The 24,755-nt window shown below is 40.4% G+C and overlaps 1 protein-coding gene across 1 annotated transcript; it reads right to left on the minus strand.

The window, feature by feature from the left end:
* Positions 1-398: 398 nt before the first annotated feature.
* Positions 399-24,082, minus strand: NSUN3 (NOP2/Sun RNA methyltransferase 3). Its single transcript, XM_061988686.1, has 6 exons — positions 24,014-24,082; positions 23,144-23,253; positions 20,992-21,335; positions 19,223-19,377; positions 18,593-18,714; positions 399-2,768 (listed from the first exon to the last, which is right to left on the minus strand). Exons 1-6 carry the CDS (start codon positions 24,014-24,016, stop codon positions 2,507-2,509), a joined length of 996 nt encoding a protein of 331 aa, XP_061844670.1. The 5' UTR covers positions 24,017-24,082; the 3' UTR covers positions 399-2,506.
* Between the last annotated feature and the right edge of the window lie 673 nt (positions 24,083-24,755).

The raw sequence follows: 24,755 nt of genomic DNA on the forward strand, positions 1-24,755 counted from the left end.
GGGAATAAAGGCAGTGAAAACTCAACTGCATTTTCCAGAGATAAAAGGCAGTTCACTCGTAGCTGTAACAACTATTTCTGAGCTCACAGCAACAGAATCATTGAAGAATTTGATGTACAACTACTGCATTTCCAGCATAGTTACGTGGTGTTCCTTACAGAAGACCTGAGGCAAATCAACTTCATTTCAGTCTTTATCAGTGAGGTGCAGTTCCAGTAATTACAAGTTAATATTCTTTTGAATTAAGAAAAATTAAAAAAACCTAAATCTGCATTAATGAGTGATGTTTGTGATTGCAGAACTTACACATAGAGATATACACACAAAATATATTAAATATTTAAATATACACAGTCTTACACACACACATTTCCACACAAGCAACTCATCTATCACAAAAAAAAAATCTGTTCTTTAAAACACCATTCCTTAAAACCAATTATTATAAGCTTCCATCAGGGAAAAGACTCCTCTTTGCTCAGAGGGGGATGAAAAAGCTTCATTCAACTTCAAGACAAGCATTCAATCCAATATATACACATCATTAAATGTTCCACTTAGAGGTATAATTCAAGCACTACTGGATCAAAAATTTTTACACCTAACTCACAGGCAGTACAGGAAGGCACAGACTGCATGTACACACACAGGAACATGTGAATGTATGTCTATACGTTTATCTGTATTATTATGCAGTAGAATTGAGGGAATCTAAAAACAACATCAGTATATGTTCTCACAGGGATAATCTTTCCTCACACCCCACAGGTATCATGACATCATGAATTCACGTAACGTTCCTTCTCGGTAGATAAGCCATTCCTCCAGATTGTGTGTTTTGCTCGACGTGACTGTAATTATTGTAACACAACTCTCTGAATACTGTGCCATTATTGTGGTTGTTAATCATTCTGCTTTTTTTTCAAGTTATTTGCTCCAGAGACTGATGGATATACTGCACAAACTGAGTGCCAAAGATAAACACAACCAAACCTACTGTTTTAAGAACATTTCAATGTAAGTTTAAAAAAAGAAATTTAAAAAAGTCAAAGTTGGTGTTGATGTTGCTGCTGACCTTTGTGACTGTAAACAAAAGATGGTTTTCAACCAGTAAACAACTTAGAAAATGAAACATGTTTTGCCAGTGCTTGGACTAGTCAGCCCTTAAGATGACAGACTCTGCATACAAATTAGTTCTTACAGGAAAACAGATTTCTAGACTTGTTTCAGAAAGAATGTAGAATTTCCATGACTTCAGAAGCAGGCATCATTTGGACCATTTGTTTTAAAATATGTTCTATTAAAACAAAATTAGCAATTTTAAAAAAATCCAAAACACAACAAACAAAAAACAACTGCAAAACCACACCACACAGGCCTATACTCTACGATATAAATCCATCTAAGAGCATTACTAAAAAAAATATATAAAGATCCCTTGATTTCTCAAGGACTTCATGGAAGCCCACAAGTCTGCATTAGAAGATGCATTCTTTATTTGAAAACAAACTATGTTAATCGTCTAGCTTCTTGTTTATTAGGCAGCAGCTGGTACAAAACTGCAGTGCCCTAAATTCAATTGCCTTGGATGTGTTCATATACACATACCATACTAGGAATAAATATTAATATATCACATACCCCTTATAAAAACTAACAGGCATCAGATGGACTACTGTCATGGTTTAGGCCCATCAAAGAACAATGGACCACGATAGGCCATAAGTACTGACGACCTTTGGAATGTCCTAAGGACAGGCAGGGCTCAATTGCCACTTATGGTCCCAGGCAAATAGGCAGGACTATGCAACCTGGGGAAGAAAACAGAAATTAATTTAATTCACCAACTACCAAAACCATAAAACCCCAAAATATAACAAATGGGAAACAATACATAGTACAATGATGAGGAGCACAACCAGCCCTTTAAGGCCACCTTCCCTTCAGGTTCTCCCCTCCTCCTGCCACGAATGGCTCAGGAGGGCGGGGAATGAGAGTTTCAGTCAGTCTTTTTCCCAATGGCTCCTGCCATTTGTCTCTGCTCAAGGCAGTCAGGCTTCTCACTGGTCCTCCCTGCTCTAGCACCAAGTGCCTCAGACACTGGGCAACAATGCACAGGTTGCTCCTACGTATGTTCATCCTGAGGGCTGCAGCTCCTCTCCATTACCTGTATGGGTCTCTGGGGCCCACAGGCTCTCCAGCACAGCCTGTGTTCTCGCCATGGATTGCAGAGGGGTCTCCGGTAAAGCGCTCCTCCTGCCTTTCTCCTTCTCTGACCATGGGCTCCACATAATTGCCTCCATTTTCTACCACTCCTCCACCTCCTCTTCCGGCTCAGGTTTCCCTTCTTAAATAGTAATGGCAGAGGTGCCTGATTGGCCCAGTCAGCTTGGAGGTGAGTCCACATGAGAGTCAGGGGATGTTTCAAGAACTGGTTACTGGACAGAACTGCAGCCCCCTCTTCCTGTAACCAAGCAAAAAGTGGCTCCACACAAACCCATGACAACTACATTTTCTTTAATTTAGCTAGGTACATGGGACCCCACGCTGTCCCTTTCTCTGGGAGAACCAGAAGTTCATGCTGTTGCGTACCACTGAGAAAAGTGAATTCCTGAGAAACAGCTTTGGCCATTTCACTTATGTCTACAGGCACAATGTTACTGCAGGAATTGAGAATCAGATTTATGACATCGCTGTTTTCTGCCTTTGAGAGAGTGCATGTAGAATAGACCAACGATCCACCAGGACGTAATGCTTTAATAGCAGACCTGCAAATAATAACAAGAAAAAAAATTCAACAAAGAAAGGAACACGCTGGAAGCAGAGAAACATGTAAAGACTTATAAATCTAGAGCTATAAATAGGTATAAATAAATGTAAGAAAAATAACATAATGAAAATGTCTTAATAGTAAATGACAGTTCAAGAAACTACCTGCAACATATTTTTGCCTTCTCATTTATTAATGCATTCTCAGTTAACTGCAGGTATTTTTTTATTCAACAATGACAACCACAGAATCATTACAGTTGGAAAAGACCTTTAAGGTCATCCAGTCCAACCAATAACCTCACACTGCCAGTCCAATCACTAAACTAAACCATATCCCTCAGCACTTCATCTCTGCATCTTTTAAATATTTCCAGGGATGGTGACTCTACCACCTCCCTGGGCAGACCATTCCAATGCTTAATAACCCTTTTGGTGATAAAGTTCTTCTTAATGTCCAGTAAACTTCCCCTGGTGCAACTTCTGCCCATTTCCTTGTGTCCTATAATTCATTATTGAAGAGATGACATCAGTCCCCACCTCACTATAAATTGAAAGCTGTATCCACTTAAGAATTGCAGAATATACTTCAAATAGCTATATGCATAGCAAAATTCTGAAAATGCTGCAACGGTGCATAAAAAATGGGTCAAAAGTGTCAGTAAGATACTTAGCTAGCTGCTTGTATGAACAAATGAAAGAATGTACAGTTGCAGTAACAGCCTGAACTCATTACTACATTGTAATTTTACAAACATCTCTGCAAATTCTGCAACTTATTTCGCAGGTAAATGGACTCAGACGTTTCATTGAGGCATCTTTTTTCGCAAGCTGATTTCCTGAGGAAATACGACTTATACCACATCATATTGTCTGTTTATGTGCCCCTCACCTATTAACCTGTTGACAAATTTTGACTAAACAAAGGCAAAATAGTGGCTTAAGATTTCAAGCATCCTGAAAGCTTCATGAATACTGGTGGATGGACAGATTTTTTTGTTCTCACCTGCCCACTGAAACTGAGTTTAAATAGACCATTTACTTTCCATTAAAGCAGATCTGCCATACCCTTTTTGAGGCAGATAAAATATAACCTATGAGAGTATAGAAATGAGATATAAAATCCATATTTAAATATTGCAAATTAAGAGTAAGAAGAAAAACCCTAAGTCTTGCACCACAGAAGAACATTCTTTGGATTTGGTGCCATCATATAACTGAAAGAGGATGCTATACTAGAAATTCATTCGCTATTAAAATGTTCACTTAAGATGATCCCTTTTAACCATACACTTTGGAGCCTTCAAGGATATAATAGCTCAGATACTGAATTGTAAGCTTGTATTGAAACAGATTACCTCACTGCTTCTGGAAAGATACTACTAGGCTGAAGAAAATACCACATTAAAATACAGCTGTTCTCTAAACAAAACTTTTGTTTAAAAAGCAAGAGAATCTGAACAGGTGACTGTTGTTACTCGATTTGTGAATACCACAGAGACAACGTAGATGCTCAGAGGAGTGCGAGTGTGTTACTGGGAATTTTGCAGGTGCACAAGGGCAGGGTGGAGACTTGAAGCATGGACTTGTGGAGCACAATGACACATACATACTCATGCTGTCTTGGAAACATATTGAATTATTTTGGATTGGTAGGTATTCCTGACAATACTGCATTGATACCTACCCACTCCCCCAAAAAAGTCTACATGAAAAAAAGGATAAAATATTTTTATCCTCAAACCAGATGAGGTGAGCACACAATGCCACTGGAACTGAATTCCTACAGAGACAAGCCAAGGACTTGATAAGGGTGATATCTGAACAAAAACAGTTGAGAAAGGAAAGAAAAAAAGATGAGGGAAAAAAAAATAAGGTCCTTTTAACAGGATTGGGCCTTTTCAGAAAAAGAATCAATAAAGAAAAGCCTTATCACAATGAGGATCAAAGTGGATCACAGTTCAAAGCTACTCTCAAAGTCCCATCCAAAATAATAAGGACAAACCAGGACAAATGACTGCTTCAGACAGAGTTGATACAACTCTGTTCAACTTCCTAGGTGAAAACTCCTGCGTATTATATGCAATCTGTTTCTCTGAGAAGTGCACACATTATATTTTTCTATGCGTCTTCATTACATTAATCAGCAAGACAAGTACATATTTTCCTGGACTCTATACTGTTCCAAATTTTGTTAGCATAAAAGAACAAAGCTCTCTCAATTGATGACGCTCAAATTAAAATCAGCATTTAATGCCTTTGTTGTATCACTCTTCAGCAAAAAGATGGAAGGTGAGCAGATGGCTGGCACTTTTAGTGTGAGTGAGCATTTCAAGTTCAGCCTGTTACAAGTAAAGAACAGGTTACAGAGTACTTGGGTAGTCTGAACACTTTCAGTTGAACTGGGCCTGCACTCATTCTAGGATACTTCCAAAATCAGGTAAAGCTATCACAAAACTGCAAACTCATCTCAGATTTCTGAGCAGCTTTTGAGAATTCGCAAAAAACCAGTTAGGAATGTTCTGGGCACAAGTTGATACAGGATGACATTTACAATGTCACCTTGAAACAGTAAGAGCAAGTTGGTTCATCGTACCATCCCTTCTAGATGTTGTTTTCTAGAGTCCTGCAGTTACCAGCACGCACTGAAATTGCTCAGTTCCAGATCATTCCCCTTTCCCTCTGCATCCCAACATACACATACTCATTGATTTTTATCGGCGGGACACAAAGTGGAGGCAAGGCTCATTCATTCGCGGCTGTGCGGCTGATTGAGGTAATCCAGGGGTTCCTGGAGCATGGGGAGTGGAGGAAAAGTGAGGAGAGCCACCAGGACCAGGCAGCTCTCGCAAGGGGGATGGTCTTGCCAGGAGGCAGAGCCACAGCAACCGTGGGGGATTTGATCGTCGTCCAGGGAGTGCGAGCGACCAGGAGTGCGATGGCACCCAGGTATGGCGTGGAAGTTTGTGTGGCCATTTGAGCAGGGAGAATGGGCAGGGAACAACCCCACTGCCCACATAGAGAAACAGAAGTCAGAGAAGTGCCACAGCTTCAACCTAGCAAAATGGTGAGCACTTGCCTGAGGACTAAAGCCAAGGCTCAGGTGGACAAAACCCAAGTGAAGGTCGATGTGTCCGCCCAGACAGAGCCGGTTAGTAGAGAAGCTTCAGTCCAGCTGGAATGCAGGGAGTGTTTAGGATGCTTAGGAACCTATGCTTCTGAGGCAACTATGTGTCATAGGTGCCCTCAAGTTCAGGAATTTCAGCGCCTGGTGAAAGAGCTGCAGGAAACTCTGAGTAGACTCTAGTATTAGAGGGGCAGAGGTGGAGAAAGACAGAGGCTTCTGCAATCAGGTGCAAGCCTCCAGTGAATCTAATAAGCCTTGTACCCTGGTTACAAAGAAAAAGAAGGACAAAGGCTAGTCTTCAAAGCCTTCCTTCTGGAGTGCCCACTACAAATAAGTATGAGGCACTGGTGACAAGGGACTTCAATGAGCAAGTTCCAAAAGGGGAAAACCCATCAAGCAGCCCACCAAACAACCCATCAGCTGCTCCACCTGCAATAGGTAAAGAACACCATAGAAAGTGGCGATGGGTGCTTGTTGTGGGTTACTCACTGTTAAGGGGCACTGAGACCCATCTGTGGAGCAGACAGGGAGTCAAGAAAGGTAGGCTGCCTGCCAGGAGCCAAGATCAGGGATGTGGACAAGAGAGTAAGGGCTCTCCAAGGCTTGTAAGGGATGCAGTCTATTACCCCTTACTTGTGTTCCACGTTGGTATGAACGATGTCATGAGGCATGACATCTCCAGGATCCAGATGGATTTTAAAACCTTGAGGAAGCAGGCAAAAGGTAGAGGGTCTCAGGTTATTTTCTCCTCTATCCTGTTCAGTAAAAGAGGAGTCTGCAATGGAAAAATCAGCCAAGTGAACTCCTGGCTGAGAGGCTGGTGCCAGTGGGAAGGCTTTGGGTTCTTTGACAATGGATCCTTCTTTGGAGACTACAGCTTGATATAACAGGATGGGATTCATCTCTCCCACAAGGGCACTGGAATATTTGGGAATAGGCTAGCAAACTTAATAAAGAGGTCTTTCAACTAAGGGACTTGGGGGATGGGGGGAGAAGCAAAATAGAACAAGCTGTCCCCTCTAGCTGGGAAACAGGGCAGAACAGGGAATGCAACGATAAGTGCCCTTCATCTGCACATTGGGCTGAGATATGGAAGGCTGACCACCCTGAGAAAGAGCCAAACCGGGGAGGAACCTCCTGCACCCGCCCAGGGAAACCTGTGTGTTTGAGTAAGCCCCTGCACTGCCTCTACACCAATTCACACAGCCTGGGGAATAAGCAGGAGGAACTGGAGATGTGGGTGCGGATGCGGGGCCACGACTTCATTGCGGTCACAGAGACGTGGTGGGACAGCTGCCATGACTGGAGCACAGCCATGCAGGGTTATGTATTGTTCAGGAAAGGCAGACTGACAAGGCGTGGAGATGGAGTTGCTCTCTATGTGAGACAGCAATTAATGTGTACCAAACTGTGCCTGGGTGGGGATGAGGAGAGAGTGCTTATGGGTAAAAATTAATGGGCAGGGCAAGGCAGGTGATATTGTTGTAGGAGTTTGCTACAGGCCACCTGATCAGGAGGAGGATGTGGATGAGGCCTTCTATGAACAGCTGAGAGCTGCCTCACGATCACAGTCCCTGGTCCTCATGGGGGACTTCAACCACCCTGATATTTGCTGGGATAGCCACACAGCCAAGCACACGCAGTCCAGGAGGTTCCTACAGATTGTTGACGACAACTTCCTGTCGTAGATGATCGAGGAACCAACAAGGAGGGGTGTGCTGCTGGACCTGGTACTGACGAATAAGGAGGGCCTGGTTGGGGATGTGAAGGTCAGAGGCAACCTCAGCTACAGTGACCATGAGATGGTAGAGTTCAAGATCCTGTGTGGAAGAGGCAGAACACAATGCAGGATCATGACCCTGGATTTCAGGCAAGCCGACTTTGGCCTCTTCAAAGATCTACTTGGACGGATCTTATGGGATATGATTCTAGAAGATAGAAGTGCCAATGAGAGCTGGTCAATCTTCAAGCACCACTTCCTCCAAGCCCAGGATCAGTGTGTCCCAATGCACAAGAAAGGAGGAAAAGGAGGTTGGAGACCTCCATGGATGAGCAAGGATCTGCTGGGACAACTCAGGCAGAAAGCAGCCACCTATGAGAAGTGGAAACAGGGGCTGGCTTATTGGGAAGAGTATAGGAACATTGGCAGGGCATGCAGGGGTGCAACTAGGAAGGCTAGAGCCCTTCTAGAATTAAATTTAGCCAGGGATGTTATGGACAGTAATAAGGCATTTTTCAGGTACATCAGCAGCAGAAGGATGATGAGGGGTAAAGTGGGCCCGCTGCTAAACACAGAGGGTGCCCTGGTGGCTGACGATGCAGAGAAGGCCGAAGTACTGAATGCCTTCTTTGCTTCAGTCTTTATGGCCAAGGCTGACCCTTGGGAAGCCCAGTCTGGCAAGGATAACATGATGGCCAGGACAGCAGAGGACTTGCCCTGGGTGGAAGAGGAAGAGGTTAAAGACTTGTTGGCCAAGCTTAAGGCTCATAAGTCAATGGGTCCTGATGGGATGCATCCTAGAGTGCTGAGGGAGCTGGCTGATGTGATTGCTAAGCCTCTCTCCATCATTTTTGAACAATCATGGAGGACAGGGGAGGTGCCTGAGAACTAGAGAATGGCCAATGTCATGCCAGTCTTCAAAAAGGGCAGGAAAGATGACCCAGGAAACTACAGATCGATCAGCCTCACCTCCATCCCTGGACAGGTGATGGAACAACTCATCCTGAATGTTATCACTGAACATATGAAGGATAAGATGGTTATCAGGGGGAATCAACATGGCTTCACCAAGGGGAAATCCTGTTTTACCAACCTGATAGCCTTCTATGAGTGCATAACTGGCTAGCTAGATGAGGGGAGAGCAGTGGACGTCATCTACCTTGACTTCAGCAAGGCTTTTGACACTGTCTCCAATAACATCCTCATTAGAATGCTCAGGCAGTGTGGCTTGGATGAGTGGACAGTGAGGTGGATCAAGAGCTGACTGAATGACAGAGCCCAGAGGGTGGTGATCAATGGCACAGAATCAAGTTGGAGGCCTGTGGCCAGTGGAGTTTCTCAGGGATCAGTTGTGGGGCCAGTCTTGTTCATCATCTTCATCAATGACCTGGATGAGGCACCAGAATGTACCCTCAGCAAGTTCGCCGATGACACCAAACTGGGAGGACTGGCTGATTCCCCAGAAGGCTGTGCTGCCATTCAGCAGGATCTCGACAGCCTTGAGAGTTGGGCAGAGAGGAACCTCATGAGGTTCAACAAGGATAAGTGCAGAGTCCTGCATCTGGGAAGAATCAACCCCATGCACCAGTACAGGCTGGGGGTCAAACTGCTGAAGAGCAGCTCTGCAGAGAGAGACCTGGGAGTCTTGGTTGATAATAAGCTAAATATAAGCCAGCAATGTGCCCTCCCGGCCCAGAAGGCCAATGATATCCTGCATATCCTCCTTCAACCTGCTGGACACACTCTTCTTGATGGACAAATTTTCACAGAATTTCCCCCTCCAGCTACAGCTTTTCCATGCATACATGAATTCTGAGCCATGAGAAGGCAGCTAGTTGGGAGGAAAATGTGAAAAAGTTTTTGCATGACAACCAAGATGTACTTTTAGCATACCCAGTAACTTTACTTATAGAAGCAGATAATGGCAACTGCTTTCCTACCTGCAAGACAGATGCTACAAGAACACTTAAACAATGAGAAAAAAAAAAGGAAAAAGTAAAAATATATATATACAATATCAATATAGATATAGCTACAGCTTACAGGGTTAAAAGCCTGAACACTCACTATGTGCCCTTTTCTTACCAAATTTAAAGTAACAACCATTCAAGATAACATTTCAAAGGCATCATGCTCCTACAACAGTGATTCAGAGGGAAGAGCAGCACAGGCTTCTGAACAAAATCCTGAAAACCTTACATCAAAACCCCTCAATTTCTAAGCCTCTTTAGCTTGGACATCTTCACTGGCCTGTGACCCAAAAAGGTCAGGCTGCTTGGTGCAGTTTTCTTTATTCCAAACCTAGGTCACGAATTAAAATATCTAAGGAGGATTACTTTATTCTGCAAGGTTAATCAATGTATCTATCCATCTTGTCAAGTTCAGCAACAGTTGTGTTTCAGTAGCTGTGTTCAAAGTCAACTGACTGCCACCCCTGATTAAGTTGTGCTCAGCTTTTGATAAACCTGCACTGAGCTGCAAAATTCAAAGGCAAGAAGTGCTGGGCTCAAAGTCACAGGGTGATACTGAGCTGGGCTAAGCAGATTCAGGTAGTTTGGTCCCCTCATCATCAGCATGACAGAGAATTCCTTCCTAAGAGAATTTGTTAAATTCTAGCTCTCCTCTACAAGCAATGGAAGGAAACGAGCTTATCAAAGGGATAAGTCAGAGCTGGAGTATAACTTAGAGATATGTAGCAGAATCCAACACTCCTGCTATGACTCTACTATGTAAGACTGCAAGATTACTCTTAGATTACGCATCCCGATTATCACCCAAATATTTACTTAAAGCTCAATTTGTAGATGATGAAATTTGGTGTTGTTTATATGGTACTTTGTAACATCCAGAAATGAGCTCGAAATATAGACTGATTAAAAAGAATGCTAGGACAAAAGACCTTAAAATATTTTCTCCCCTTTCTCTTATTTTAATAGATTGTTTAAAACTGAGACACATTACTTAAAGGTAACTAATATGCAGTTATTTGTCTCTTAGTGCTACAGATCACCTTCATATTTTTTAAAGAACTAAAACTTTCAGTTTAAACATAGATCTAGTTATACTTAAATTCATAATTTTAAATTCACGTACATACATTTACCATAATTATTTTTTCATGTTAGAATCATAGAATCATTATGGTTGGAAAAGACCTTTAAGATTAAGTCCAACCACCAATCTCACACTGCCAAGCCCATAAAGGGCACTAATACTGCAAAGTTTCAAGCTTCATACAGAGAAACATAAGAACATACATTAAACGCACAGAAAACATTTCCCGGAGCCTTATGATTTGTTCACCTTTTCTATTTTTTGCTTTAGTAACATGACAGCCCCTTAGTACTTGCACTCAAGATCCCATTCCAGAAGCATGACCACTGTCAGCAGCAGATACATGTAACTCAAGCATTTACGTTGCATGCTATCATACTACACCACTGCAGAAGGGTGAGGTTGTTTTTGTGCCATAAAGTAGTTAAGGAATAGCAGAAAAGACTAAAATTGGAGAAATGCACGCCAACCCATTAGCATGCCCTATTTACCAAGTTAAGGACTGTTTGCAAGATTTACAAGGTTAATTCTTCCGGAGATGATATGAAACAGTATGCAAAATAATTAATTACATCATAGAACTGCAAGTACTTACTATTGCATGTTTGTTACAAGATGATACATGTGCTAAACTAAACTTAAAAAAAGAAACCCGGTTAACTCTTTTCTGGGGTTCTGAACACAACTTTAGTACATATCAGAAAGTCACAATTTAGGAGACTGTGGTGATATCAAAAAGTCAAAAGTGTTAATGACATTTTCAAACCATCAGTAGCTTGGAATAACTGTAAAATCACAGGTCAGAGTGAGATTCACTGGCACATCATTTTGTAGAAAATTGCATGATGCTTCTCCACACTTGCTTTGAACCACTGACATTATCACCTTACGGCCACTGAATCTACATTTAAACCCTTCCTGTACATCAGCACAAGACATACCCGTAATCCAAACAAAAAGGTGGTTGATAGCAATCTCATTCAGAAAGCACTCTAAAATAATTTACACATGCTGAATACTCCCTGCCTCATTTAAAAATATTTTTTAAAAATGGAAAAAAAGCATCAATAATATTTTATATTTTTGCAGGGTGTTTCTTTAGATACCAGTTCAATGCAATGTGTTGTACTATGGGAGTCAGGTATACAGAAGATGCATTACAGTAATCTATCTTAATTCCTTGTATTACAGTAGTACTGGGTAAGATTTTTTTAAAAGAAATATACTATTTTAAAGGAGTTTTATTTAGTTACGATCTCGAGATTTACTTTTAATCTAACAATGGAGAAGATGTTAACAATAAATCAGGTAAACCAAAGCAGTACTATTATTAAGATAAAAAAGACCACTCGAGGCATGTGGCAACTCTAAAATCAAAAGACTCGTACATGCAACTAAAATGTAGCTAGCCATAATCCAAAAAGAGGATTTTTCACACTTACAGAAAAATTAAACATGGTAGGCTGACATTTTGTTCATTCGAAAAGTCTTGGTGTCTCAATCATAATTTTCAAAATAGGCAGACAATATCTAATTCACACTATAGCTAGCACCTGCACGACCAGTCCTCTGTGCTTGGGTTTATGTTGCATGCCATTGGAAGAGTCACCATTAATTATGTTAATCATTCACTCAGTTTCTGCATTAAAGTAAAAAAGATTATACATATATATATTCTAGGGCAATTTTACAATAGTACAGTACTTCAACAGTGCCATCTTTTGGCAACTGGGATGTATTTCTGCTCAATATGCAAAATAACATCTGATTAGAATAAAAACTGCCACCCTTTTTATAAGCCAGTCAAGAAACAAAGCATCTCAAGATGCGTTTGCTCTTATCCTCAATCCTATTATTTTTATTGACTGAAGATATTACACATCTTCGTACTCCTCTTCGAAGAATCCAGACACGCTGCATTAATATGGTATGTTACAGGTTTTGGTTTTAATTTTATTTTTTCAAACCAAGTCAAAATTCCTGTGTTTAAATACCAGTTTTTAATGACAGAGGTGCACAGGGAACAGAGACTCTAGTTCACGCATTCTCTCCATACCCCAACAATGTACCTCTGCTCCTCACCAAGTAAACTTTGCTACTGTGGAGAGACACTGCAGTTCAGAGTAACTTGGCAGCAACAGGAGAAATGTGAAGTGAAATGCATTTTTTTCAGTATTAAACTATAAATAAAAGTAAGCACAAACACCAAAAAAACCCCAAAAGCTAAACACCACAAGCCACTGACAAAAACCTTTGTTCTGCTCCAGACAAAATGTCATGAAAATTCTGACAAATAAAATTTCTATAACAAACAATTTTAAATTCTTCTAAAGCAAAGACTGAACCCTCCGTTTGACATTACTGAGCTTTTTCCTCTAACACATGCTGAGTTCTTAAAGCCTGCCAACACAGGGCTACAAGATATCCTTTGCAATACCAGGGCTGCAGATAACAAATTAGCTTATTTCCTCTTCTCAGATTTAAGAAGCATCAACGCAAGGCTCTACAATTTTGCTTCCATTCTCAATGCTGCAGCTGCCTTGCACACTGACGTGCTGGGTTTCCCCATGATCAGTATTATGAGTATAGCCTCCAGCAGCCAGAGGCACCTCACTTGTCCTGCTGTGGCAAATCTTCAATCTTCCCATTGTTTTAGTCATCCTAGAATTACCTTCATCCCTCTCTCTCTCAGAGACTCATAAGCATTCATAGTCCAAGCAGAACCTTCTCAGTTAGAGAAGGGAGAATGGAAGATTTTTGAAACCTACTACAGATTTTTGCCACACAGCTTTAGAGTCTGTGCTTTTCATTACAGCTTATGAATCACACAATTACGTAGAAAGGACTGAAGGTGGGATTAAAGCAAAATTTGTATTTTAATTTAGTTCCGTAATCACAAAACAGTTACTGAGCTGTTGGGTAGCTTATTTGTTTATTCAGTTTATTGCAGGTATTAATTCAATAAACTTTGTTTTGCAACGTATCATAAGGGACTTGACTCATGTTACTCACAGGGCATTGCCAAAGGTTTATAGAACCAGGTAGCACTTAAAATCAAAAACTACTTATATTAACATCTCTGATGGAAGTCAAATTGGAGCCACAACAATAGCAACAGCACTCACTCTTTATGAAGAAATTCAAACCAATCACGAGTCTGAAAAACTCAATAAAATGAATGCATACCTCCAGCAATATAACCAATAGTGTATGGGAAGCTGCACAGCACAAACATGCCACATTTAAGTATAAGAAATTACAACAAAAAACAAAGCTCCTCATCCAGTTATCTAACTGTTTTCATTCAGGGGAAAAAGGCACAGAGAGGAAACACGGTTTGCACATTAAGACACCCTACACAGCTGTGGTGGTTTTGCGTGGCCAGGTTTTGGTAGTGAGGGGCTACAGGGGTGGCTTCTTTAAACAAATATGTTCCTAGAAACTTCCCCTGTATCTGGTTGGGCCAGTGTCAGTCAATTCTAAGATGGACCCTCTGCTGACCAAGGCCTAGCCAATTAGTGATTTAGGTAACACCTCTGTGAACAATGTATTTAGGAAGGGGAAGATGTTGCTGCATAGGTGCTAAATGGCAGAAGCAGAAGGGAGTGAGAATGTGAGAACATCTCCGCAGACACCAAGGTCAGTGGAGAGTAGGGAAGAGGAGGTACCCAGGCACTGGAAGAGAGATTCCCCTGTGATCTGTTGTGCAGCCCATGGTGAGGCAGCTGTGCCCGTGTTCTATGGAGGTCCACAGGAGAGCAGAGATCCACTTGCAGCCCGTGGAGGACCCCACACCAGAGATCACAACTCTTTGCCTTCTTCCCTTCAACCAGAGACAGCACCCAGGATAAAAAAAAAAATATAATGAGTCCCGTGGTATGAAGATTAGTCTTTAGAGACTCATGTTGCCAATTCTAGGTGATGACTTAATGGAAACAGTTGATTTCATTTTACTTCCTCTGTGTCCAGACTGGTAAACCACTATACAAAGTGGCTGCATAAATTTTATGAAGCTGCTTGCATAACACCTGGTTATTTATACATGACAAAGTAATGGTTTAAGTATCCTTTAATTCAGAAAAATAGGTTGAGAGTATTTAGGTTAAGGTTGCAGTTTTTTCATTTTCTCTTCTAAGTAAAGCATGTGCACAGCACTCCTACCTCTTAAACTATTCAATGAGAAAAGAAAAAAAAGCCCCATTACCTCAAAACTTCTGGTAATCTTTTCTTGGAAAAGATCAGCAAGTCCAAAATGCCATGTTATGATTGATATCCAAAGGAAAAAAGTTATTTGTATAGAGAGAAACATTCATTTTATCTCATTATTGCACTCCCCCCTGCATAAGGTTCATAAAAGGAGATACTTATGTTACACAGAACCAGGTGCAACTCCTCAAAAATCCTATTTAAGCAAAACAAGGACTGAATCATCTAATAACTAGGAAAAATAAAGAGTTCTCCAGCTTTCTCAAGTCAAGCTTAATGTTTCTTCTTCAGATCTGAAAAATAACTACAAAGAGATCAACTAGAAAAATAAGCATTTGTATGGCTTATTTTGCCATCAGTAATCCAAAACACACTTCAAACTTCTCAGACACCCCAAATCCGTTAACTTTGTGTGGGCATGTCTCAGGCATTCAAAACAACCTCCATTGATACCCATCTACTGGAGAGAATAGGTGAAAAAGGCAAATCAGCCAATATGTATCTTTTAAAGCTGGTCTGAGTTCCAACGGACCAGAAGTCTATTGAACAATTAGAGCTGTTTAATTACTGAGAGATGTTGTGTATAGAAGAGTTCCAGTAGTCTGAATGCCTCTGCTGTGTTTTCTAATTTGTATCCTGTTGGATTTAGTTTCACTGAACCCTAACAGTTTCTTTCAGCTGCAGTAACTGATCTAGGAACAATTACAACATCTGCTAATGGTTTCACCACTAAGTTATTAAACATTTGAGCTTAACCTCAAATTTAATTTCTATCTGGAACAGATGACATTGGTAAATTCACTTATGGGAATCGCTGCATTTTGTGCTAGCATTCAGAATTAGGAAATGCACATTCCTTCCTTGCTTTGCAATTTGTTTTCAGCATCGACACTCCAAATAAGATTTGCAGTGTGTTCTTGGATTATAGCACTCAGCGGGGATGTTTTGGTTTTGATATTAACAATCATTACAATCTCAGTTTTCTTCAAATCACTGGCACCCTTACTGCTTATGAAATTTGCTGTTCAACATTTATGCCACTTATTTACATTTCAGATTTTATTCAGACTGGAGTGGGAAGATCATTGCATGTTTCAACACTTCTTCCAGATCTTTATTCTTTGAATGTATTTAATAAACTACATTGTGTTGCAAAAAATATTTTTTACTTCCTTCACTTCCTCTCTGACACGTCCAGCTTCCCCTCAAAGCAGATTTGCTAAAAAAGCCCCAAACTAAACCCCACACCAAAAAAACAGACCAAAAAAGTGCAAAAAACCCAGCAAAATGACCAAATTCAGAAAAAAAGATTACAAGATTACAAGTGAAGCATTTCTTTAATTAAGAGGGAATCTCAAATTTTGGGCCAAGTGTCACTTGATAGGAATGAAAACAAAACTTCCCTTTGCACTCCACTCCTCTCATTTGTGTGTTGCAATTAATACTACTGCTAGACCAAAATAATACTTAGTCCTTATCCTTCAAGGTTCACCTTCAAATCACACAATATTTATTACACTACTCACAACATGACTGATGGGATCCAGCTTTATACTTGTTTTTGCTTTACAGATACAAGAACCAACCCTTAAAACACTCATGAGCATAAAGCATCGGGTAATTTGAATAGCTAAACCAGAAGCAGCTCTACAAGAGCTGACTCACATAAGGTGCAGTACAGCTGGCTTGATGTAGGTTCAGCCTTCCTTAATATTACTGCAAGTCTCATCAATGAGATTCAAACTCCATTTTTAATTTAGAATTATGCACTCTAGCCATAAAACAAAGGCCTGAATAGGACAGCATTCCATTAGAAGTTTTGCCAAACTTCTAATGCACAAAGCATTCAGACTTTTCTGATTTCCTTTTATCATTTTCTTCTCCCTTTCATACAGAATCTGAGATATGTTCAGTACTGGAAATTCATTCTGAAGTGGTCAGATAAAAGGAACAACAAAAATATAGCAGACAGTTATACTATTTACTAAGGATATGTCAAATATTTAACCCAATAACACTTGTAAGCTCCAACTCTTGAACCTAATCATTGATTTCATACGCTTCAAAATATTTTCAAAGACAGTGCACGTAACAGATTGGTCAATCTGCAGAACTACTCAGATCCATGTTGAGCGATGAAATTACCATGCTTTTACTTCAATTTATATAGAAAAAGTATTTTGTCCATACAAATCTAATTATTATTGCTGTTTCTATACTAAAGTACACTTTCAAAAGAAACAAAATTCTCCTCTTGATTTCGGAATAATTCAATTAAATCTGATTTGACAAGAATGTCTCCTTTTTTAAAAACACAGTTACAGTTGTCACAAGTTCTCCACTTCAGGGATGCAATTTAGAGTGATTTATGCAAATTCTCAAAATTTCTCTGCATGATATATGCTTTCTTTTGGTAGGGATTCACAAATTGGTTTTTATATGTCAAATATTGAAACGGAAAAAACTGAAACAGGTCAGTGTTTTAAATGTGATTGATTTCTTCACAGGAAATGGGTGACATGATGCATTACAGCAATAAGATACTCATATTTCTGTTATAAATCATAGGTTTCTGCTACATCTTTTTCAACTGGAAGTCATGCAAAATCTTGAACTGCTGCACTGGGAGCTTTCCATAAAAAAAAAAAAAAAGTCTTTTTCTTTTTTATAATACGTTATTCTTCTCTCAATTTGCTTTGACAGATGGACTTCAGGCATGACTGTTATTTTGTAAAGGACGCATAAATCCAGAAAGTATTATTGGGAAGTCACTTTTCTTTTTTCCCCAAGACAGACACACTGTAGAGTTTGAAATGCTTCACAAATGCTAGCTAAGGGGTGATTATCATTAAAAAAGTGTAATACATGACAACCTTGATTTGGATTATTGGGTAGATGATCTTGAAAAAAGAAATAAACAGTTCTTTCTCTCCCACCAAACACTACATTCTTTTACTTCATCAATTACATTTGGTACTCTTTCTGTGCTGAATAATCAAATGGCTATTAAATTTGGGCAACATGCAAGAATGTGCAACAGTGGACATAATCTCTTCATATAAACAGCTCAGAAAGCAAATTCTGAAGACACATTAACTAATGACCTAAGTGATGGTTGGTAAGCAGTCCTGACTTACAGTCCAGTTACCAAAAACACTGTTATAAAGAACCATAAAGGATAACACTGTGAAAGAACAACAACAACAAAAGAAGTTTCAGGATGAATATCCAGCTTGGCAAGTTTATAGACTACTTTCACAGATAGCTAAAAAAAAAAAAAACCACCACATCATTATTGAAAATGATGTGTTTAAAAAAAATCCAAAACGCTATTAAAAATTATTTGTGTGTTTTTGCTTCAGCTGAGGAATATATCAGAAACCGTTTTAGCTGAGTCCACCAAAGATATTTTGATATGGTACCAGATTGTTCTGAGCCATCTGAAAATGGACATATATTGAATAACTGAGATAAGAGGACTGTAAAGCAGGACAACAATAGAAGACCTAGGCCTGACTGCTTATATTTATGATAGAAATTTTGATATTAACAGAGATCAACTGTTTATTCTAAACAGCATTGCAACAATATATTCTTCACATTCTTTTCACACTGTGAAACCTGGTTTTGGTTATTAAACATGACAAATCTTGTCATCTTGTAATTTTTATTAATGATGAAATGCTCCTTTAGCAGCTTTTCATTGCGCATCTCACCTTAGCAGCTGGAATTGTAGAGATGATAACTCTTTCCTCTGTGTTAACCTAAGTGTAGCTTGCTGAATATCGGAAGAGAAGAGCCAACTTCTGTCATTTGAACAAGGAGCATCAACCAGTACCTATGCAATAAATAAGAGCAAATAAGACTTTGTGAACAGTGTGCCAAACATCTACTTAATTTACATTTGCTGAGGCTTAGAACATCCTTTTTGTTTTCCATTTTAGAGGCAGAAACTATTAAATGACCATGTTGAGAAGTTTTTATGGAGCTGTTGGGAGAGGAGAGGAAAGAGAAGTTACTGCTCCAAAAATACGCTCTACCTGAATAGCTCTCACTTGCTCCCCATTTTCTTAACTAAACGTTATGCAAAGATCATTGCTGTAAGGTCTTCAGAATTCAATACCGAGACTAGATGGGAAACATTATGAAGTCTGTTGTACATTTATTCACATGTTAGATAAAGTAATTCCCAAGGCTCTGCAAATCCTGTAGCCGTGTTTGCTTCCTTTTATGAGGTCACATATTTTGGGGGGGGGCAGGAAAAAAAAAAAAGATACAGACAGCAGAAAAGGAAGAAAAAGAAGCAGAATGCAGAAATATTATTTGCTAATAAGTAATAATATTACCTTGTCATAGAATTCAGGCTTAAGATCTCCAATCTGTCTACCATCCAGTTTAGAGACTGTTATTAAGTTAATCAAAGGATCCGGGATAAAGGATTCTATTGTCTTTTTCAACCATCTTGATCTCAGTTCATCATATTCGTTACAGTGAAACTGACCTTGGAAAAGTAAGGAAAGATGAAGTAAATGCCCTAAAATAAAGTAAGTCTTTATAGTTTTTTCTGGGTGGGTTATACTGATTTCAGAAGTTCTCTTGTTTTGCCATGAGTGCCAATGAGTATACACCTGTGCTTATGCTATCGTACATTTAATAACATTGTTTTTTTTAATAAACAAGTAAATGTCAATATGTTCCTACAGAATAATCCATAAATTTTTACTGGCAAATACTTACTGTAGCAATAGACTTCCCAGTAAACCAAACTTTAAATATGATCCCTATTCAAAGACTACTGCTAAGAGTGCCTTTCTGTGCTCCTTGAGCCACTGTCTAAATGAAGTACAAGCCTCTTATTAAATGCCTTTTGAATAAATAAAACATCAGTTTTGTGTATACTAAGCCAAGCTACCCAAGCTCTTACTCATTTGAAATTGAAGCTGGAAATATTTTAACCAAGGCCTTTTGGTTTCAAGTACTTTTAATAATGTAGCCAGTTATCCCAGCAGAAGCACTGCTGTTGCTTGTATCCAGACCAGAACCACAGCAAAGTATCTTTTCCTCTTAGTCCTGTTTAGTAACTTAATAAAATTTCTATGTTCATGTCTCCATGGGTTGTGCTACATTACGTTTGCCATACACAATATGGTATATCTTAGCATTCACTGAAGTACATTAAGAATCAACTTTCTGACATCTTATTTTCTCAGCAACAATTTGGCACCTTTACAAGCAGCCACAGGATAAAACTGTTGGGGTTTTTTTTCAAACCTTTTGAAAGGGCAATCAACATTTAATTTACCTCATTGGCATCACTTAATTCCTCTAGAAGAGGGAGAGTGAACCAGCTGTAATCAACAGGTGCAAGTGGTTACAGTAATGGTCTCATCAGCAAGAACATAAGATGCTGTGAACACTTGGAGAGAATTACTACCCAAACTTAACACATAAACTTAGAAACAGCAGTAACAGCTTGTTTTAACTCCCAGGGCTAGAAGAACTGAGCTGCTGCTTGCTGTGATTATCTTAGCACCCTTCCACAACATCTAGGTGCACTGAGACACAGGGCTTATTAAACACCGATAAAGACCAATTCCTCATCATAAGCTTTCTCCCTCTGCACAGGTCTTGCACATCTAATTTGTTATACTTTGGTTTACACCACTAGACTTAAATTTACTTCTATTTGCATAGGACTGGCCAGAGAGGCAGCCAAAAAAAACCAACTAAAGAAAGAACAACAAAAAAAGTACAAGTATTCTAAGACTGCAGACTACCTACCCCCTGTGCCAACAAATCCACGTGATTTTAAGTAACTTCTTGAGAAGTAGCAATAATGGAACAAGTGCAGGAAGAAAAACATTTGAGCTACTTCACTTCCATCTATCAGTCTGCAGTAACCTATATTTAAAAGAACTACTGCATTTTTCATCCTCTTTAAAGAAACAGACTTCATAAAAGTCTTATCAAACAGCATGGAACTACTGGCAACATTAAGTCGTTGTTCATTTTTCTTTTTGCCCTCAATCCAAATCTTGTACAGAAAATAGGCACAACTGAAACAGCCCAGGCACAGATCCAGGAATCAGCTTCTAACAGCACCTCAATACATTACCTGGATAGGCACACTGCAGTATAGCTACTGATTTACCCCCTGGTGCAGCACAGAGATCCAAAACGTCTTCCCCATCTTTCACTTCCAATGCTAGCACTGGCAACAGTGAAGCAGCATTCAGTAGGTAATAGTCTTTCAGTTTACCAGCCTGGTGTTTTTGTGCAGGGAACTTCCCAGGAGTTCTCCTGATGTAACACTTAAGTGATGTCGGAAGGCAGGGCACACTTCCTTGGAAAGCAGGATGATACCCCCTCTGAAGCAAGGTGCTCTCCAGGCCGCTGGGCTGGCTGAACTTGTTGAGCAGAACAGCATACTGCCAGCACAATGGGGATGTGAGTACATCTCTAGAAAGAGAAAAGGAAGAGCTATTCAATAACCTGACAAACAAAAGAAGCTTTCCTTAGTACAGGAAGTCTTAATGATTTCACCATTGGATGATTCTGGTACATAACCCTGAACAGAAGTGTTTTATTTAGGCTGGATCAAGAAAAGTGTGCAGACTTTTAATAGGAAATCAGGCCACTGTTTTCTCTAATTATTGCATTTAAGCTTCTTCTGAAACAAGATGTTCTCTCTTTTTCCTAATTCCTTAACAAATTACTACAGAAGTTATAAATGATGAAGTGTAATAGTCTGACTATAAAGTACTCCCCCAGGGACAAAGAACAACTGTAATACTAGTTGTAAATATCACAACAAAGAGAATCACAGTGGCTTTGCATTGACTATTCCAGCCAACAACATGAAATGTAGTTTATACAAGCATTTATTTTCTAAATTTCCTTTTATGTTCTGCAAGCATTGGGCCACTGAAAACTGAAACCAATATACTACTGGAACAGTCATAAAACAATGCCTATATGGTAGGAACACGCTTGTTTGTACTTCAGTTAACTTTTTCAGACTTTTCTTATATGGATATCCCTAATTTTCTATTTGAATTCCCCTTAGTACTTCCTTGTTTAGGCTCCAAAAAATACTCTTCAGGAATATATTTACTGCCTAAAAGAGAAATGGGATAATGGGATGAAGCTGGAACACAAAAAGTTCCACTCAAATATAAGAAAAAACTATTTACTGTGAGGGTGAGGGAGCCGTGGCACAGGCTGCCCAGAGGGGTTGTGAAGTCTCCTTCCTTAGAGGTCTTCAAGACCCGCCTGGACGTATTCCTATGTGACCTGATCTAGGTGAACCTGTTTCTGCAAGGGGATTGGACTAGATAATCTCTAAAGGTCCCTTCCAACCCCTACCATTCTATGATTCTGTGAAATACACATTGAAGAGTTTTTGGTTCACTTAAGACATGTTTGTTTGGTTTTAAACTCAAAAATCAATGGTGATACTTTACTTTTTAATCCAAAGAAACTAAACCAAAGAGGGTACTCAGATGAATCAGATGGTTTCTGTCACAAGCCTCTGATCACATAAGATGTTATTCCATTCAATGTAAGATGGTACCAATGATGGGAGCACGCCTCATGCAGTTTAGGCCAAAGTCAACTGCTTTTGTTCAAATTCTTGTTGAAACGTGTATCACCTACAGCAGTGAACTTCTCCAGAAAGGCTGTTCCGCTGGCTTTCCTTTAAGTGACAACCACCAGCTAGCAGGGAAGATGTCTTCCCTCAATATCACAGCCAGTTCTTTGGCAGCTGTATGATCAAGGCTGAAATCATGTGATGGCCTTTTCTTTACATCTTGTTAATATTTAATTTCTTCTAAGGAAAGAAACAAGAGGGTGTTCTTTTCTCCTAAAATCTTTGTCCCAGTCTCTCAAGATACTATAAAGCTGTAGAAAAAAAATCCAACCCAAGAAGCAGCTGTTAAGTATAAAAGGGATGCTTTCTGGACCATGTTTTTACAACACAGTCAAACATTTCAGATGGCTGCCTCTTTGCAGTGGTCGTGCATACAGGAGAACAGAAACTTCATCCCACCAAAACAATCGTGTCAAGGAAACAAGAAAATTCCAAATTTCAGTCTTTTGTTATTTCACACTTTTATATTACTTCTAAACTGAAAATAAACTGAAATAGTTATTACAGTCCAAGAGTCTTTTCAAAGGTTGTTGTTGTTTATTTTTTTTTAATGAAGCACTTAAAGTAATAGAACCTTTCCCCTCTCTCCCTTCCCTGTCTCCTGAAAACAACAGACCTGACACTGGTCCATGTATCTCCCAGTTCCACCGAGTACTGCTTTTCAAAATGTTCCAAAACAACTTGACAAATCTGCTTTTGAAGTTTTCCTTTTGTTTTATTTTCCAGCTTTGGAGGAAGGAGGAAAAAAAGAAAAGTATTAAAAACAAACAAATGAAACCCTTCCTAGTTCTCACTGGAATTATTAAAATAACATTTTATACACTTAGCAACAGTGATATTAGGATGCCCAGATATCAAAGTCACATCACACACGTGATCCAGACATAACAGAAATTTCAGAGAGTTTCAGAAAACAAACAAGTTAGGCTAGCACACTCTCTTCGTCTCCTCTACGTGTGAAGAGGTCATTCAAAGTTTGTTGGTAATGCTCCTCCAGATCCACTATGCTAATAATACAGTGGGTCCTAGGGTTCTAATATACTAAAAGCAAAATACACAAGGCACGATTATGATCATCTGTGCCAAGATGCATCCACCTGTTTAACTAAAAGAAATCAATGTGAATCATTGTGGAAGTCAGCTGGAGTAGAGCTGCAAAGCACTGCACTAAGTAATAAGATTATACTTTTGTGGGATTTTTTAATCTATAAACATTTTTTGTTTTACTGGGGAGGGGGGGAATAATTGTTTTCTAAGCAAATTGTGCTATTCAGAAGAAAACTCCCAAAGAGAAACACTAAGTTTTGCTGGAATCCTCCTCCCAAGGCATGCAGCAGCCCTCCCTCCAGTCAACCATCTTCCTAACTAACGCCGGTCTCCTCGGAACAGAAACACTGAATTTTAACAGAAGCCAGAACCCAAAAGACCTGCTAAGCTGCAAGCGACTTCTGTTGTCTCTTAATTTCTTAACCAAGACTCGCAGTACCATTCTGGGTCCCGTATAGCAGCCCGAGGCGAGCGGGTACAGCACCGAAAGCGAAACCGGATACGAGGAGCTCTCAATACAAGGTACAATAAACAGAGCAACGCACGTTTGTAAACAGAAAGGACAAGGGGGCTGCAGACAGGGAGCATGACCCCGGCACTGGTCACCAACCCCCATCAACCTCATTCTGCAGCTACGAACGCCGCCGGGGAGATTCAAAACACCCCAGACCGTCAATGCGGCCGTTTCAAACAGAGAAGCTTCGCTCCCAAGACCTCTGCTCTGCCCTCCCCCCGGCAACGCGCCGCAGCCCGTCTTGGGCTGAGGAGCGCAAAGGCCGGGGCAGTGTCGGAGGCCCTAGCCCCGGGACGCAGGAAGGGCCTGAGCGTCGCTCCCGCCCCGCTTCCGGCTGCCGCCGCCGAGACATGCCGCCGCTCACCTGCTCCGCGGCCCGGGCGGCCGTACGCCACGGCAGGAAGGCGGCCCCGGCCCGCGGCGGCAGCAGCCGGCCACCCACTCGCGGCAGCCACATGGCCGGAGCCGGGCAGGGCGGAAGAGCCATGGCGCCCCCTGGCGGCTGAGGGGGGGAGCCTTGAGGGGGTTTACCGTGAGGGGATGTCCTGTCTTCCGGTCTCCTGCATCTGCGGCACAGAGACCAGAATTAAGTAGCTGCTGGACTCTCGATCAATCAATGTACACAACTGATCCTCATCCCAGAGCCTGCTCGAGCTGCCGCTGCCGT

Source organism: Colius striatus, chromosome 1 (genome assembly GCF_028858725.1).
Source record: "Colius striatus isolate bColStr4 chromosome 1, bColStr4.1.hap1, whole genome shotgun sequence".
Lineage (NCBI taxonomy): Eukaryota > Metazoa > Chordata > Aves > Coliiformes > Coliidae > Colius > Colius striatus.